Consider the following 18,854-nt stretch of genomic DNA (forward strand, 5'->3'; position numbering starts at 1 on the left):
TTGGCCCATCTAGACTGCCCAATATTTCAAACTACTTTTAATTAGTCCTTGGCCTTATCTTAAGTCTAGGATAGCCTTATGCCCATTACACGCATGCTTAAACTCCCTCACTGTGTTAACCTCTACCACTTTATCTGGAAGGCTATTCCATGTATCCACCACCACTTTGCAGCAAGCAAAAACCCCTTCTGTCACCTACCCGATTCCAGCGCTTCTGTCCCTTGGCACTGGTTCAGGCTCTGCCTGTGCCGACATCAAACGGCATGGGACCTAATGCACATGTGCTGCAAGTGTGGCATTCGCATTAGGACGTCCCTCATAGGAAAGAATTGTATGATGCTTTCCTTTGGGGTTTTGGGTGACCCTGTATCTCCTTGTGCAGAGCGTGAGGACGTCCTTCATTGGAATTATTGCAGTAATTAGCATTGCTGGGTTAAGGGGCCAGGGACACGCAGATGAAGAGGTCTGAGTGCCTATAGTGTGCCTTTAAAGGGACACTCCAGGCACCCAGACCACGTCTGCCCATTGGAGTGGTCTGGGTGCCAACTCCCACTACTCCTAACCCTGCAAGTGTAATTATTGCAGTTTTTTATAAAAACTCTCTACTAGACAGCCACTAGAGGTCACTTTCTGATTTCTAGCAAAGATTTTCTTTGCTAGAGCGTCGCTGGACATCCTCACGCTGTGTGAGGACCTCCAGCATCGCTCATTTCCCCATAGAAAAGCATTAAAAATCTTTTTCAATGCTTTCCTATGGGGAGCGCTAATGTAACCGGTGATTGGGGGGTGGGAGGGAGAGGGTACCTCCAGTGCCAGGAAAACGGATTGTTAAAGGACCACTATAGTGCCAGGAAAACATACTCGTTTTCCTGGAACTATAGTGCCCTGAGGGTGCCCCCACCCTCAGGGTCCCCCTCCCGCCGGGCTCTGGAAAGGGGAAAAGGGGTAAAACTTACCTTTTTCCAGCGCTGGCCGGGGAGCTCTCTGCCTCCGATCCTCCTCCGTTCCGCCCCGTCGGCTGAATGCGCACGCGCGGCAAGAGCTGCGCGCGCATTCAGCCGGTCGCATAGGAAAGCATTATCAATGCTTTCCTATGGACGCTTGCGTTCTCTCACTGTGATTTTCCCAGTGAGAATCACGCAAGCGCCTCTAGCGGCTGTCAATGAGACAGCCGCTAGAGGCTTTGGGGGAAGGCTTAACCCATTTATAAACATAGCAGTTATAAAAAAAATGGGTTAACCCTAGCTGGACCTGGCACCCAGACCACTTCATTAAGCTGAAGTGGTCTGGGTGCCTAGAGTGGTCCTTTAACTAGCCAAGCTGTGAGTTTAGCTGAGCGGGAGAATTTTCCCATTCACTGTCATTCGCTGCTGCAATTCGTTGCCGGATGCTGGAGCCCTAATAAACAATGGGACCAGTTCGGTTTCCAATCACTTCGGCTTCTGCCTTACCAGCCCCTCCCACGTTTCGCGCGACCGTGACCGTGCCCGCGTCGCCAGGAATGACGTAATTTACGCGGCGACAACCCTCGGCTTTCTGACGGCCGGAGTCAGTCGCGCGCATGCGCACTCTGGCCAAGCAGTGCCTCCGAAGCCGGAAGCCAGGTTTAGGAGCCGCTGTTTGTGTACATGATCAGAGCGCCTCACACATCATCGGACGTACCAGTGTCACCTGTCAATCACTTAGTAAATCTCGCTGTGGGTTTTTTCAGTTTATGTGTAAACAGATGATCATTCTGTGTGATCTGCTGGTTTCTTAGAGGAAGCCAGGGCTCAGCAACTCCTGCCCCCAGAGACAGACATGGGGAATCAGCTGGCAGGGATAGCGCCCTCGCAGATCCTCTCTGTGGACAGCTACTTCTCAGACATCCATGACTATGAGTACGATAAGAGCCTGGGCAGCACACGCTTCTTCAAAGTCGCCCGTGCCAAGCACAGGGAGGGCCTGGTGGTTGTGAAGGTATTTGCCATCCAAGACCCCTCTCTGCCCCTCACCAACTACAAACAGGAGCTGGAGGAGCTGAAGATCAGGCTGTGCTCTTCCCAAAACTGCCTGCCCTTCCAGAAGTTTATCTTGAACGAGAAGGCAGCACTGCTTTTCAGGCAGTATGTCAGGGACAACCTTTATGACCGGATCAGCACCCGTCCCTTTCTCAACAACATTGAGAAGCGCTGGATTGCCTTCCAGATCCTGACAGCTGTGGATCAAGCTCACAAATCTGGGGTAAGACATGGAGATATCAAAACAGAAAATGTCATGGTGTCCAGCTGGAACTGGGTACTCCTGACAGACTTCGCCAGCTTTAAACCCACCTACCTCCCTGAGGACAATCCTGCAGACTTCAACTATTTCTTTGACACTTCCAGGAGGAGAACCTGTTATATTGCTCCAGAGAGGTTTGTGGATGGCACCACTTTTTCCACAGAGCTTGAATCCATGAATGATCCATCGACGCCTTTGGTGGATCTCACAAATAACAACCAGCGTACGAGAGGGGACCTTAAAAGAGCAATGGATATTTTTTCTGCAGGTATCTCTTCTGCTAAATCAATGCTTTTGCTTATTTGATCCGCAACATATAAACCATAATATTCCATGTATTACTTTAAATTACAGAGTAAGTAGTCATTCCATAATAGTAAAGAATTTGTAAAAAAAAAAAAAAAATCTCTTTACCGCCGTTTAAATTGAATAAGCTATAAAAATCCCTGTGAGAGAGTGCAAAAATGTATCATGCTCCTTTTTGTCATCACTCTATCACTGTTCTGTCCTGGTTTCTTTGACAGCCATTTTCTGTCATCCCAATTGACCTTTTACAACACCTTACTATGCACAGATTGTTGTGCATCCAACAATGTAGCACAAAAGGATATGTGAACACATATAGGATAACATCACCTTTCTTAAAGGACCACTATAGGCACCCAGACCACTTCAGCTTAATGAAGTGGTCTGGGTGCCAGGTCCAGCTAGGGTAAACCCTTTTTTCTATAAACATAGCAGTTTCAGAGAAACTGCTATGCTTCTCACTGTGCATTTCGCTTTCCTATGAGACTGGCTGGCTGAATACGCACGCGGCTCTTGCCGTGCATGCGCATTCAACCGAGGAGAGGAGGAGGAGAGCTCCCCGACTGGCGCTGGAGAAAGAGGTAAGTTTAACCCCTTCCTCTCCAGCCCGGCGGGAGGGGGACTCCGAAGGTGGGGGCACCCTCAGGACACTATAGTGCCAGGAAAACTAGTATGTTTTCCTGGCACTATAGTGGTCCTTTAAAGGGACACTGTAGGAACTATAACCATTTAATCTCATTGGATTCCCCTGGCGCTGTCCATCCATTCACTAAAAACTATTTGCAAGTAGTTTAAAACTGAATGAGCGACCCAAGCTTCCAACAACGCTGCTTTCTCATTAGTCCAAGCAGCACACAGGGAATGGGTTGCTTGGGATTATTATTCGACATTGCAACATTTAATTCGGTTTAATGCTGTATGGAAGCATGGCGATAGGGGACTCAAGAAACTTCAATGAGATGAAGCATTTACAATGTCCCTTTCAGCAGAATAACCAAAGTGTGCCTCCTGCACCGGTCTCAAGGTGGCATCTGGCTTCTGAATCTCTGTTTCTATGGATAGGGGCACCACTGATTGGCTTAGAACAGTCAGCTGACACTCTCAACCAATCAGTGACTCCCCATTCATAAAACTGACTTGAAGAAAAACGTAAACTTTTTAAGCTAGTTTTTTCAATCAGGGTCACTTATTGGCTGAGAGCGTCAGTCGTTGCCACCTGGAGGACCTGCGTAAATACATAGGGAAAGAAGTCATCATATTAAACCACAAGATCTTCCATAGATAATGTTGCACATTGAAAAATGCTTTCCTATGGACACTTTGAATGCCTGCGCCGCACTTGCCGCATATGCGCATTCAGCTCCGCTGACGTCGGCGGGGGAGGAGAGGTCACCAGAGCAGAGGGAGCCCGGCGCTGGAAAAAGGTAAGCTGCTGAAGGGGTTTTAACCCCTTCAGCGCCACGGGTGGGGGCACCCTCAGGGCACTACAGTGTCAGGAAAACCACTTAGTTTTCCTGACACTATAGTGATCCTTTAAACCGTTCTAGGAGCCTCCTGGTACCATAACAACTTTGTTTAGATGAACTTGTTCTGGTGCTTGGAGTGTTCTTTATGGACGACGGCAATTGTACAAGTTATGACCAAAACAAGTCCTAGAATTTGAGTTATATGTCTGCTCCACCATAATTTACCTCTTTCATATTAAAGGAATATTATAGGGTCAGGACCACAAACATGTATTCCTGACCCTATAATGTTAAAAACACTACATAGCCCTCCTTGCCCTCCTAAATATAGTAAAATTGTACAATTTGTATGCCAGTCTGCTGGTGTTGGCTCTTCCCATGATCTGCCTCCTTGGCTGACATCATCATGAGTGATAATTTCAGCCAATCACCATGCTTTCCCATAGGCAAATGCCACCCTGGCCAATCGGCATGTTCTCATGGAGATGGATTGAATCAAAATCAACATATTCTGTGCATATTGTGTATGTTCAGATACATTATGCAGTGAATTGACATTGCATTGATATGATGTAGAATAGGAGAGAGTCACAAGTACAATGCAGCTTGGTTGTGTGACTATATGATTTATCCCCCAACAGGTTGTGTGATTGCAGAACTATTCACAGAAGGAGTTCCACTGTTTGATTTGTCTCAACTTCTGGCTTACAAAAAGGGGCAATTTACCCCTGATCAAGCGCTAAGCAAAATTGAAGACCATTCTATCCGGCAGTTGGTAAATGTTTCTTATTTTCATGAATATATAATCATTCTAATGTTTAAAGTGCATCTGCCATGATAAGAGATATCACAAGCAGTTATTAAATTATTTATAGGGGAACTCTAAGAACCATAGCCACTACAGCTTCGAGTGCTCTTCCCTGGTTTGGTTTACATTTTTTTTTTTTTTTACTTCTTTGACAAAAGTCAATTCTCCTCTGACATCTAAAGTGTAGTCTGTTCTCTGCATAGCCCATTCAACTGTGGACAAAAATGAAAGACTAATTGAGGTGGGTTAGCCATGCACTATAAACCTATAGTTGCCATCCAAAGTTGCAGTGCTGTGCTAAAATATATGCTTTAGTCAAAGTGATGCAGAGGGCCTGGATGGATTTTACTCAACCTGGGTGGCGAGAGGTATAACTGCTAGAATTCCCCATCTATAATTTTAAATGGCATTACTTTGAGATGACAAATACCCTAATCAACTTGTTCCTATAAATATGCACTTATTTATTTTTAATAATTGTGACCTTTGTTTCAATTTTCCTTTTAAGGTAACACAGATGATCTGTCGGGAACCTGAGAAACGGTTGGCTGCTGAAGACTACTTGAAACAACAAAGGGGCAATGCATTCCCTGAAATATTTTACACATTTTTACAGCCATACATGGCGCAGTTCGCTAAAGAAACATTCCATTCTGCCGATGAGCGCATCCTTGTTATACGCAAAGATCTCGACAACATCATACACAATTTCTGTGGCGATGACCAATGTGAGAAGTCTGATAGTGAAACTAAGGAAAACGGGCTTCTTATCCTGGTCTCTGTGATAACGTCTTGTTTGCAGACACTGAAACACTGTGATTCTAAGCTTGCTGCCCTGGAGCTTCTCCTGCACCTTGCTCCACGTTTAACTGTTGAGATTTTACTAGACCGTATTACTCCATACCTGTTACATTTCAGCAATGATTCTGTTCCAAGAGTAAAGGCAGAAGCTGTGAGGATATTGACCAAAGTTCTTGCTCTTGTCAAGGAAGTGCCTCGTAATGACATCAACATTTATCCAGAATACATTTTGCCTGGAATAGCGCATTTGGCTCAAGATGAAGCCACTATAGTCAGATTGGCATATGCAGGTAAGGATGACCAGATGGAATTACTTTAGGAGACAGTCTAAGTACCAAAATCACTTCATATAAATGCAGGGATTTTAGGAAATAGATTCTGCCCCTATAGCCTTTCTGCTGTAAATAGTGCAGTTTCTGTGAAACTACACGGTTTGCAAGTTACTATTTTCATGACTCTAGTGGCAGATCACAGCAGTTGCCACACAAGTGCTGTATGTCCTCAAAGCTTCTCTCTGTATTTCTTGTTCGATACTCCTTTTACTTTTTTTTTTTGTGGTGCTTTTCTTGCACAGAAAACATTGCATTGCTGGCTGAGACTGCACTTAAATTTCTGGAGTTGGTGCAACTGAAAAACCTAAGTATGGAAAATGACCCAAACATTGAAGAGATAGATGAGATGTCACATCCAAGTGAGAACTATGACACAGGTAATGTGCATGTAATTTACTTATTTACATTTTTAGACATTCTAAATGCTTTTCACATTAACTTATGCTGTGCTTTGCTGCACAAAGACGCAACATTTTTCACTTTTTTTTTTTTTTTTTTTTAACAGAACAGATTTGAACAGGGAGTTCAATCAATGAGACCAAATTAACACATGTTTTGTTGGTGCCCATAATGTCCCTTGAAATTTAATTTCTAAAATAATGTTGGTCTCCAAATACAAACTGGCAATTTTTTCCCATGTCCGGATAATTCAGTTGAAATACATAGGGAAAGAAGGCATCCTATTAAACCACAAGATCTTCCATAGATAATGTTGCACATGCTCCCTAAGATCCAATCAAATGTTAAATCAAACAGAAATAGTGGCAGAAACAGTGCCTTTTACTTAAGATGGCAATTTCTTGAGCAAGTAGTCAAATGTAATGAAAAATAATACGCTTTCACAATGATTCTATCTATAAGAAAAGCTCAAAAGTGACAGATCTAACAATAAGATAAGTATGTTTTTAGAATTGCTTTAGATAGTAGGGCAATTCATAATTACCGACAGTGACTTTATTTTACTGTAAAACCACAGGATTGTCCATAATCAGAGCTGTTTCAACTACTGCAAAAATAAACTGTTGGGACTCATTAGGCAAGTTTACCATTTAATGTTCACAGTCACTCATTATGTTCCCTTTGTACAGAATTGCAGGCTTTGCATGAAATGGTTCAACAAAAGGTGGTAACATTGCTGAGTGACCCAGAGAATATCGTGAAGCAGACTTTAATGGAGAATGGCATAACAAGACTCTGTGTTTTCTTTGGTCGGCAAAAAGCAAATGATGTCCTCCTTTCTCACATGATCACTTTTCTGAATGATAAGAATGACTGGCACCTCCGTGGAGCTTTCTTTGACAGCATTGTTGGTAGGTAATTACATGTTGACAATCCATGGATTTCAAGACTTCAAACCTCCTTTAAAGGGACAGAAATACTCAAACCGCTGGAGTGATCCAGGCTGGCCGAGTATACAACTGGATATGATAGGAAAATAAATAGAGTAAATGCAATCTAGTAGAAACACCAATAAATAATAGTGAAAAACTTGCCTAAATGGCTCACCTCTATGTATATCAAGTGATACCTAGGTGCCTACAGAGCTCCAAATAGTGCTAACTGGCTAATGACTTTATTGAGTAGAAGAATGGTCAAGTCCAGAGCTAGGAGCATAGAGAGTAGGTGTATGTCATTAGACTGACATGGGTATCTGGGGTATGGTCACGGAAGTATAACCTCAGACGGTTCTTATGCCGTGTAGCTGGTGAATGACTCTAACTCTTAATAGTCTATAGGTATGCAGTATCAGAACTGTAGTGCACTGAGTCATAGACCAAGCTGGCATATGGGGTAGCATAGAGCAATTCCTTGTATGTAATGAAAGGAAGGAATCTAGCATATGGGAGGTAGTAATGTCCCCCTAAATCAATAGCTAGGTAACTGTAACGCTAAACAAATAATGGTTGCAGTATATACACTGGAAACCCCAACTTATTGTTTCTGTGAGAGAGAATGCTCAACAGATAGTTAAAAGTGACCAAAACCCCAAGTAAGAAATAGAGGTGAAAGAGACAAAGATTAAAGTGGCTCCATGTGCATAACCATACTTAGAATGTTGGTTGCCTGCACATGGTGATAGATAGCCCTAAGTGAAATAAAGTGAACGAAAAGAGCCCATAGAGCCCGACGCGCGTTTCGGTGCTCGCTTAGATGCACCTTCGTCAGGGGTGCATCTAAGCGAGCACCGAAACGCGTGTCGGGCTCTATGGGCTCTTTTCGTTCACTTTATTTCACTTAGGGCTATCTATCACCATGTGCAGGCAACCAACATTCTAAGTATGGTTATGCACATGGAGCCACTTTAATCTTTGTCTCTTTCACCTCTATTTCTTACTTGGGGTTTTGGTCACTTTTAACTATCTGTTGAGCATTCTCTCTCACAGAAACAATAAGTTGGGGTTTCCAGTGTATATACTGCAACCATTATTTGTTTAGCGTTACAGTTACCTAGCTATTGATTTAGGGGGACATTACTACCTCCCATATGCTAGATTCCTTCCTTTCATTACATACAAGGAATTGCTCTATGCTACCCCATATGCCAGCTTGGTCTATGACTCAGTGCACTACAGTTCTGATACTGCATACCTATAGACTATTAAGAGTTAGAGTCATTCACCAGCTACACGGCATAAGAACCGTCTGAGGTTATACTTTCGTGACCATACCCCAGATACCCATGTCAGTCTAATGACATACACCTACTCTCTATGCTCCTAGCTCTGGACTTGACCATTCTTCTACTCAATAAAGTCATTAGCCAGTTAGCACTATTTGGAGCTCTGTAGGCACCTAGGTATCACTTGATATACATAGAGGTGAGCCATTTAGGCAAGTTTTTCACTATTATTTATTGGTGTTTCTACTAGATTGCATTTACTCTATTTATTTTCCTATCATATCCAGTTGTATACTCGGCCAGCCTGGATCACTCCAGCGGTTTGAGTATTTCTGTCTGTTCTTGAAGCTATAGGGGTTAAGCCCCAGGACACCACTGGAGTGTCCATTAAGGTGTTCCTCCACCAGTGAAACGGTTCCTATCCTTTGGACCCATCCTCACAGGTGGAATCTTTTTTGTCATATCTCCTTTAAAGGGACACTCAAGTGCCCAAATATAAAATAAATCACTATTTAGTAGATATGCCCCAAATTAAGTCACATGCATTTTCACTGGATGTGTGTATATGTAAAGACGGCTCGCAAAACCAGCAGTTCTCTTTTCTGCATCATTTGCAAGCCCTCCCCTTCTAACCTCACCCAGACTTTCTGAGGCTTTCCAATGCAGCTCAATGAGAACTGTTTGCAAGGCAGGTGCTTTTAGCAATTGCTGCTTCTCGAGTTTAACTCTACTCAGCTAACCAAACCAAAATAAGCTATAGGTGCTGTTGTCTCCTTGAAAGCCAGGGGACCAGGTTAATTTATAAAAGTGTAAATTTCTATTGAAATCTACACTTGATTCAAAATGAAAAAAAAAAAAACCTGCTTTATGGGTTTGGTCTGTCCCTTTATAGTGACACTCCAGACTCCTAAATCACTTCATGTGAAGAGTATGTATTTTTATTTATCAAAAGTGCAGATTTCAATCAAAACACTCTTCTGTGTTTTTGTGTGTTTTTTTTTTTTTTTCAGCAATAGGGTGCCCCTTTAAGTCTTCATTTAAAACTCATATGTATGAAAGGTTCTGGCACTGCTTTCCCTTTCTTGTATAAAATGATCATAAAGGCACACATTCCTCTGGGTTAGATGTGTCATGCAAACAGTGTACTTTGTAACATCTTTTATTCAGAGATATCGCTGGATCAGTGCAATGTCTGCTTCTGTCATCTTAAAATATCTGCCTCATTGAGGAGATATGGATGAAGTTTCATTCTAAGCACCAAAACCACTTTTGCTGAATGAAGACTGTGTGGTGTATAGATCGTGCCCTTGTAGTCTCACTGCTCAGTTTTCTGCCCATTTAGAAGTTTCTGTAGTCCTAGCAACCAAGGCTGTAGTGTAAGTAATGCTCTTTGTCTACATTAAATGCATCAGGTCCTTCCGTCTTGATGTTTATCAGCCATATCACTTATTTAAAGACTTTTTATTACTTTTATTTTTTTTGTGGAAGTATAAAACTGCATGAATGTATTGGGAGAGGAAGATTGTTAGAGACCATTTAACCCCTTAAGGACCAAACTTCTGGAATAAAAGGGAATCATGACATGTCACACATGTCATGTGTCCTTAAGGGGTTAAATTTGTAAAGCGCTGCGGAATTTGATGGCGCTATATAAATATCATAATAATAATAATAATATAAATATCATAATAATAATTTCACATTTATGCTTCGCAAGTAGATATTCTGTACTCATCTGAATCTTATGTAAAACACTAAAAAAAAGTAGTTAAAGGCACAGGTCTTTTGTACTAAAAGTATGTTATACCTAAACAGACAAATGGTAGAAGGCACCATGTATTCTTGCAAAATATAAACAAAATAACAAATGTTGAACAAGCCTTTTTATTTTTTTGCACATTAGGTATTTGAGGTTAAAGGACCACTATAGTGCCAGGAAAACAAACTCGTTTTCCTGGCTCTATAGTGTTAATAGGTCCTTCCCCCCCACCCTCATGGCCCCACTATCGCTGGGCTGAAGGTGGCTGAAGGGGTTAAACACTTACTTTTCTCCAGCGCCGGGCTTCTCTCCTCCCTCTGCCGACATCAGCGCGGAATGCGCATGCGTGGCAAGAGCCGCGCACGCATTCAAACAGTCTACAGGAAAGCATTTCTCTGTCATTTCCTATGGATGTCAGTGAGACAGCCACTAGAGGCTGGATTAACCCTAGTGTAAACATAGCAGTTTCTCTGAAACTGCTATGTTTACAGCTGCAGGGTTAACACTAGATGGACCTGGCACCCAGACCACTTCATTGAGCTGTGGTCTGGGTGCCTATAGTAGTAATGTATTCTGTAGGTATAATTTTTGAAAGCCAAAATGTGTAAGAATAATATTAAAATAATCTTGTGTTGTGAGAATAGGAAAGTTAGTTTAAAATGTGCATTTGTCTGACTAATTGCAGTTGCATTCATGAAGTGTAGAAGCTTTTGTAAAGGCAATTAAGTGCTATAAATATTCCCATTTCTATGATGTAGCCTGTTCTTTAGGTTAAGTTCTTTTCTTGTTTAGGTCTACAATCTGAGATGTACCACGGAAATGTTTTATATAGTGCCTCAGTGGCCAACATGAAGCTTTCTTACTGTGGTTTAACTACCAACCAATAGCTGTGAGCAAACTCCAAGTACTCCTAGTTCCACTACTTGCTATATGTTTTGATCTACATTTGAAATTCAGCTTTTTTCCAATTGCAACTTCTGAATAAAGCCAAATGCAATTTGTACTGGTTCACATGATCTGTGCATTGATGGCTTTTCATTCTTTTCAGGTGTTGCGGCATATGTGGGGTGGCAGAGCTCATCTATCTTAAAGCCGCTTCTCCAACAAGGTCAAAGTGATGTTGAAGAGTTTGTGATCTTTAAAGCTCTTAATGCTTTGACCTGCATGTGTCAACTGGGACTCCTTCAGAAGCCACACGTCTATGAATTTGCTTGTGACGTTGGTATGTGTAACATTTCACCGATTTGTATGTTATGGTTACTGGAATTGCACTGTTGACATTTACATTATCTGTCTTTATAAATATAATGCTTGCTATTTTTATAATATTTTAGAACTCTTAACATTCTATGGATTATTGTACAATTGCAGAAATGGCTGACATAATCATAGGAAATAACATAAAACATCAGTTTATTTTGTTTACCACTCATACTTAAGCCTGTCTGCATGGAAAAGAACCACAATTTCACGATTCATTCAAACCATGCAGAACCTCTATATCAGGAGTTTTGCTTGGTAGGAGCTGCAGTCTGCTGCACAGTGTTTTGATTCTAATCGTCTCTCCTCCTGAGCTGTCACTTTGCAGCCAAGCTGCCAGAGCTATCCATTGTCTAGGATTCCAGAAAGTGGAAGGAGTCACCCAGAGCTAGAGCACAGATTTTGGGGCTAAGCCGTTCTTTGAACGGTCTGAAGGGATACTATAGGCATCAAAACAATGTTATCTTCAACAACTTTAGCTATTTTCGAGCAGTTTAACACTGAAATAGGGTCCCTGCCTTCCCATAGATCCGCCCGCACTCTGGTGTGGCTGAGGCAGAGATTACACACTTCATTCTGCCATACCAATTCATACCTGAATGTGTGCTGATATTCTAAAAGTGTCACTGCTTTCTATTGTTTCTCCTCCCAATGCTTCTTCATAAGCTTGAGCTGGATAGGTGGACAGTGAGCTTTTGGGAACTTTTGTATAGCATTAACATATTACATACGGTTTAGTAACAACTTTAATGAGATGAAGCAGTTACAGTGTCCACAGTGTTCCTTAATGGGTCAGAAAACAGAACATGCAAAGCTTGGGGAAATAAAAGATTGTGTTATGGAGTTACAATGCAAGAGAACAGTTTTAAGGACAGAGTAGTTATGGATTCTAAAGATGTTACTGGGCCATTTTATTTAACACTTTTCAGTCACCATTGAGGAATGAATTGTCCATCTGGTTGGTGTTCATTGATCCCAGAGCAGTTTTTCCAAGTTTGTTTTCATGTCAGGTTGAACGGGGGAGGACGCTCAGGTCCACTGCAGATTAACTTGTGGTGTGCTGGCAGGGCAGAAAGCCATAGCATACTTCTAGGTTTTCAGACAGAACATATTCTGCACTTGCATGGGCTTAATTTCTACTTAAAAACTGCGAGAATGCAAGTGGAAATTTATTTAAATACTTATTTTATGTAAACATTTTCCGGCAAACCTTTTTTTATATTTTACAATTTCTTACCACTTAAGCTCTGAATGTAATGAAAGATAATCACATAAAATGTATTTAATTATTTTTTTTTGTTTCTGTAAATGTGTGTGTTTTAATCAAAATTTGACCAAAACTGTATCGCGATAGATGGGCCTATAAAATTAAACATTTAAAATAATGCCACAAAAACTTACATTTTTGTACATATTTGTCCTTTTAGCACCTTTTCTGTGCCATCCAAACTTGTGGATCCGTTATGGTGCCGTTGGATTTATCACTACAGTTGCACAGCAATTAAACATAGCAGATGTATACTGTAGACTGATGCCCTACCTCCATCATTTCATCATTGAGCCAATTCTGCAGGTATGAAAACATGTTCAATGAACTTTCTTTTCACATGTGGGGAAGATGATCTGAATTAATTGCTGAAATTGCAAAACCGAGGCCAAAATTGTCAAGTTGTAATCATGGCTGAGCTAGATAACTTTTCCAGATCAGCTCATTTTGCATCAATGTATGTGTTCATAAAAAAAAGAAAGCATTCAAGTTTTAAAGAGATGTATTTTAGTTTATTTATAAACTGTTTTCCCAGGATGGATACATTGAGATTTCTCTTGTATCCAAGAATGTTCTTGAGAGCACTTTCAAATACAATGTTGCACATTTAATTGCAAACATATAAAACACAGTACAATTTGAAATGAACAAAGAGTGCAGTTGCTTTTTGATTGAAAGTAGATAAAGACAGATGTTACAGAGACTTCACACTAAAAACAGATTTAATATGCTCTGGTAGGTTTATAGTTCTCTTTTTTTCCACTTATTTTCCAAGTAAATCTTATTGGGAAATATATCTGGGCAAAGTATGCTTCAGAGGCTCAAAATACAAAGAACCTTAAATAAATCCACTATACCTTCCTCACTTTCCTTTTTGAAAGCTTTTCACTTCACATCAGTAAAGTCTGACAGCCACTCATACGGTGGCACATCCTTAGAGTGCTAAGAAGTGTTCAGTGTAAAATAATTCAGCCCTAAAACAGTTTAATCCAGGCCTCAACAAATCCCAGGTGCAAGGTCGCCATGGCGACTAAATATTTTGTCCTCGTGTCTGGGATTGGTTAGCCCGCTCCCTCCTCCTTCTGTCTCAATCCCCGTGCAGGGAAATTGCAAGCTAAACTGTCAGGATACCAGGTAAACACGGCTCTGCTCCCCGCCCTTCTCCCGACCCCATACTCGACCTTGCTACCTGCCCACATGCCGCCCCCATGCCGTATACATGTCCCTGCATGCATACACACAGACAAATATGTGTGTGTGTATATATTTGAGTGTATTCATAGTACTTTGTGAGTGTCTGTCAGTGTGTGTCTGAGTGTCTGTCAGTATGTGCGTGTGTGTGACTGTCTCTGTCAGTGTGTGGCTCCTAAATTGAAAGCAAACTTGTCAAGCCCGGGTTTAATCACATTATCTGATTTTTCAGATAGAGAAGGAAGTTGTCCTGCTGAGTGTGTTGAAAGAGCCTGTGAGCCGCTCTATATTTGATTATGCATTAAGAGCAAAAGACATCGCAAGCCTCTTCAGACACCTTCAGATGCGCCAGAAGAAGAGACATGGGACTCTCCAAGAATGCCCACCTCCCGATGATCCAGCAATTGCTCAGCTTTTGAAAAAACTCTTATCGCAGGTACAACATTAAATGTTAATAATAAACATGCTTAGTTTAATGCAGCTACAGTCTTTGTTAATTGTTAACATATTTTGCCAGAATATCCTTAGTGAAAGAAATCCTTTTAAAACAAGAATATATATATATATATATATATATATATTTTTTTTTTTTTGCGTAGTAGGCATGAACACATTGTGCCTAAGGTGTCTGTCATGCAGTGGGTGGTCTGTAACTTTGGTCGGTGCAGAAACACTCATAATGCTCCTGTGGGTATGGAATGCTCCTATCTTTAACCTCGATCATTGTTACTAAAATAACATCAACCCTGTCCTATGTAATCTGCATTTGAGACATGCACAATGATGCATGCAATAGAAGTTATTTAGTGTGTTGACATGCTTATAATATATACACAATATGTGAAGTATAGTTGCAATCAATATAAGAATGCTGGTGTTCTATTAATGGCTCACTATTTGCTTATTTATGTTTTCATCCAAGGGGATGACAGAAGAAGAAGAAGATAAGCTTTTAGCACTAAAAGACTTTATGTTAAAGTCCAACAGAGCCAAAGCAAGTTTAGCAGAACAGAGCCATCTCTATGAAAGTGCTAATAAAGGTGTGATCGACTTGCCATCTTTAGGCCTAAGCGGTAGACAAGCTGATCTTGTTAAAACGAAACTGGACACAGAAGACAAACGCAGTACGTGATTATAGCATTTCAAATAATTAGGACACACAGTGATTTTGCGTATTTCTATTTAGAATAGAGGAAGAATATTGCAATATGGAAGTGTGGGAGAGTAGACTTAAAGCTGCAACAAGCTTTGAAAAGTGCATAGATTGTTATGATGGTTAGTGTCCCTTTAATCAGATACAGAGAGAATATGAATATATCAAGAAATTGGGCATTATTATTATTAGAATGTTCCTAAAGGTGCTAATGCATACAAATAATAATAAAAAAATAGATGAATACATTTAAAGTTTCCTTCAATGTACTGTATAGGTTTGCCTGCAGATGCAGAAAGACTCTTATTTCATGCCATCCAGCCCAGCAGGCATGTTTGGGGTTAAATATTTTATCCCCCCCAGAGCGTTATGTTAGTGTATAGTACATTTACAAATCATATTTAGCTATCTGCCTGGAAGCATGCCTTTACTACTTTCCTCTTGAAGTTAATGATCAGAACACTGTGTTAAAAATTAGTTCTGCTGCTTTTTTTAAAGATCGGAAACATGTTAAGCAAGATTCCAATGTGAATGAAGAGTGGCGAAGCATGTTTGGAGCAATGGAACCGTCCAATGTGAACCCGGCAGCAGCAGCACCTAGAGCCTTGCCACCTGCTGAACAGGAATCTGGAAAGCCTCTTCACACAGAATCGTCTGCTGCCCTTTTGGCTCCTTTATCGTCCTCACCACAGGTATTTCAGATGATGAATGCGAAGACACCTAGAAACTTTTACTTGTCCACTTGCCAAGTTACAATTTCTGTGTCAAGTAAAATTGTACATGGCTTGGACAGGTACGAATGTGGTGTAACTATTTAAATAACAGTGAGTGTGCAACCTAAATTTGTCTCTCTTTTGCTATATTGATCACAAATTGCTATTTCCAATGAGCCTAGGACAACAATAGCATATTTACTATGAATTTGACATTTGTTAACCTCTTAATGACCAGTGACAAAATGTATCTAACCCCTTGTCATGATTAATATAAAAGATAAGCTGTCAAGAAAGATAATCACATTTTAAAACTGATTGATATCCTAGAATTTGCAGATCTCTGCAGCATTTTCTCCCCAAACCATGAAGTAGTTCAGCCAACTCCAATATACCATATAGCAGGGGCTTCTTGATGGTTTTTGTTTATATGTCCGCTTTCAAATGTCTACAACCTGACTGCTGACCACAACTCCCATAAACATTCAATTGTTGGTTTGGTTTTCGTGTGGACATTTTGCTGTGGACGTTTAATTGTATGTTTATACTTTTGTTTTCATTTTGTTGAATAGGCAACAGAAGGAATGGTAACCCAGTCAAGGAGGCCCACTATGCAAATCTATACCAGCACATTTGCTCCTGCAGCATTCCAACGCTTGGCTCAATGTAAAAGTGAACTCCAGCAGCTCATACAGCAGAAGAGGGAGCAATGCCATGCAGAAAGATTAGTCAAATATATGATGGAGACCGCTGAATGGGAGAGCAAACCACCACCTACAGGTACAATTTAGTATAATTTATGGTTAATTTACACTGTATTGGCTGTCTCGTCTATTCTGATCAGTTTTTCAAACTCATTAAAGGGACGATGCATTGCCCAAATACAAAATACATTTAAAAAAATCACTGTTTAGTAGATATACCTTTATCGAAAACTTGCATACATTTAATTATGCATTTTTAATTGGGGTATATCTAAAAACAGCTTACAAAACCTACCGTTCTCTTGTCTGTAGCCTTTGCAAGCCCTCCCCTTCTGACCCCGCCCAAACTTTATGTGGCTGTCCAATCACAGACATTCAAATGCAGCTCAATGATAAGTCTTTGCTGGACAGGTGCTCTGGGCAATTGCTGCCTCTTGAGTTCATCTTTACTAAGCTAACCAAACCAGGAAGTACTAGTACCCGTTGTCTCCTTAAAAGCCAGGTTGTTGTAACCAGTTTAATTTATCAAAGCATCAGTTTCTTTTGAAATCTGCACTTTCTGCAAAGTGAAAAAATAGGACACACTCTTCGCACATAAAGCTTTTCAGCAAGCTAAAGTGTTTTAGGGTTTTGAGGTCTTCCTTTAGAATTCATACACATGGCTTTCTGGAACCTGACTGAGTACGGTAAGGTGTCAAACCATTCCTTAACAATTTGACTGCTAAACCTGGTATGACATTAGAGGACTCGTCGCACCTAAATGGTTACAATGCACTACATTGGGTAAAGTGTTCATGGTATGCCTCTTACAAAGGAAAGTTAAATAAAAGTATATATGCTTTCACAAAGCTGTTTCATAGTTATTTGTTTCTCTTTTCAGGGTGGCATCCTAAGGGTTTGTTGGTGGCACATCTGCATGAACATAAAGGTCCAGTAAACCGAATAAGAGTCTCAGATGAGCATTCTATTTTTGCCACTTGCTCCAATGATGGAACTGTAAAAATCTGGAATAGCCAAAAAATGGAAGGAAAGACAACAACAACAAGGTGCAAACATTTATACGATCAAATCAAATATTTGCTGATGTTTAAAATCTGACTGTGATATGTGTGTTCTGTGATTTAGTTTATCTTCCTTCATTATAGTTTATCATGTCATAATGTGATGTTTTTACTATCCTAGAATATGCTCTGGACAAATCTAAAACTATTATTGAATTGTGTATTTCTAAATAGGCATTGCAATAAAAAAACATTATTCACGTTATTTATCCATTACCCCTTAAAGGGACACTCCAGGCACCCAGACCACTTCTGCTCATTGGAGTGGTCTGGGTGCCAACTCCCACTACCCTTAACCCTGCAAGTGTAATTATTGCAGTTTTTCATAAACTGCAATATTTACATTGCAGGGTTAACTCCACCTCTAGTGGCTGTCTATTAGACAGCCACTAGAGGTCACTTCCTGGGTTCTAGCATAGGTTTCCTGTGCTAGAGCGTCGCTGGACGTCCTCACGTTGTGTGAGGACCTCCAGCGTCGCTCAAAACCCCATAGGAAAGCATTGAAATGATTTTTCAATGCTTTCCTATGGGGAGATGTAATGCGCATGCGCGGCATTTCCGCGCATGCGCATTAGGTCTCCTCGGCCGGTGAGCGAGATTAGTCTCGCCCACCGGCCGACGTAATCACTAGGAGGAGCGTCGCGGAGGCGGAGACAGCGGCGAGGGACATCGCCGCTGTCCCAGGTAAGTGACTGAAGGGGTTTTCACCCCTTCAGTAACCGGGGATTGGTGGGTGGGAGGGAGAGGGACCCTCCAGTGCCAGAAAAACGGATCGTTTTTCTGGCACTGGAGTTTCCCTTTAAGGACCTAGTTTTTTTTTCCAGATGCTATGCAAACATCCCATATTTGTATTCTGTTACTGTTCTCGAGTACAATGATACCCCACATGTATAGATTTCCCCTAATTCTATTCCTAATATTGTCCCTAATCCAACATCTAATCCTGGGGGGGCACTATATAATTTTTTTACATTTACTGTGACCGTGCGATCGCAGAATTATTGTAAATTAATTCTATAGGGCTATGAGCAGCGCTCACTTTAAGCGCTGCATATAGCTCATCTATCAGTCTGGGGCCTCTAACTGTATCTTTAAAGACAGGAGGGAGGGGTCCTTGGTACCAGCAGGGATTTAAAGGGTTTTACCCCTAC

At 41.1% G+C, this 18,854-nt stretch overlaps 1 protein-coding gene across 1 annotated transcript in view; it reads left to right on the top strand.

The window, feature by feature from the left end:
- The first annotated feature begins 1,583 nt into the window (after positions 1-1,583).
- PIK3R4 (phosphoinositide-3-kinase regulatory subunit 4) overlaps positions 1,584-18,854 on the top strand; it is a 31,207-nt gene continuing 13,936 nt past the window's right edge. The window contains exons 1-12 of the mRNA XM_063452176.1: positions 1,584-2,530; positions 4,676-4,809; positions 5,351-5,933; positions 6,218-6,352; positions 7,064-7,285; positions 11,403-11,576; positions 13,042-13,187; positions 14,305-14,508; positions 14,995-15,196; positions 15,724-15,917; positions 16,511-16,718; positions 17,523-17,688. Coding sequence (XP_063308246.1) covers positions 1,801-2,530; positions 4,676-4,809; positions 5,351-5,933; positions 6,218-6,352; positions 7,064-7,285; positions 11,403-11,576; positions 13,042-13,187; positions 14,305-14,508; positions 14,995-15,196; positions 15,724-15,917; positions 16,511-16,718; positions 17,523-17,688 — 3,098 coding nt within the window. The 5' untranslated portion in view covers positions 1,584-1,800. The remainder of the gene's footprint in view (positions 2,531-4,675; positions 4,810-5,350; positions 5,934-6,217; positions 6,353-7,063; positions 7,286-11,402; positions 11,577-13,041; positions 13,188-14,304; positions 14,509-14,994; positions 15,197-15,723; positions 15,918-16,510; positions 16,719-17,522; positions 17,689-18,854) is intronic.

This window comes from Pelobates fuscus, chromosome 4 (assembly GCF_036172605.1).
Source record: "Pelobates fuscus isolate aPelFus1 chromosome 4, aPelFus1.pri, whole genome shotgun sequence".
In the NCBI taxonomy this organism is placed as follows: Eukaryota; Metazoa; Chordata; class Amphibia; order Anura; family Pelobatidae; genus Pelobates; species Pelobates fuscus.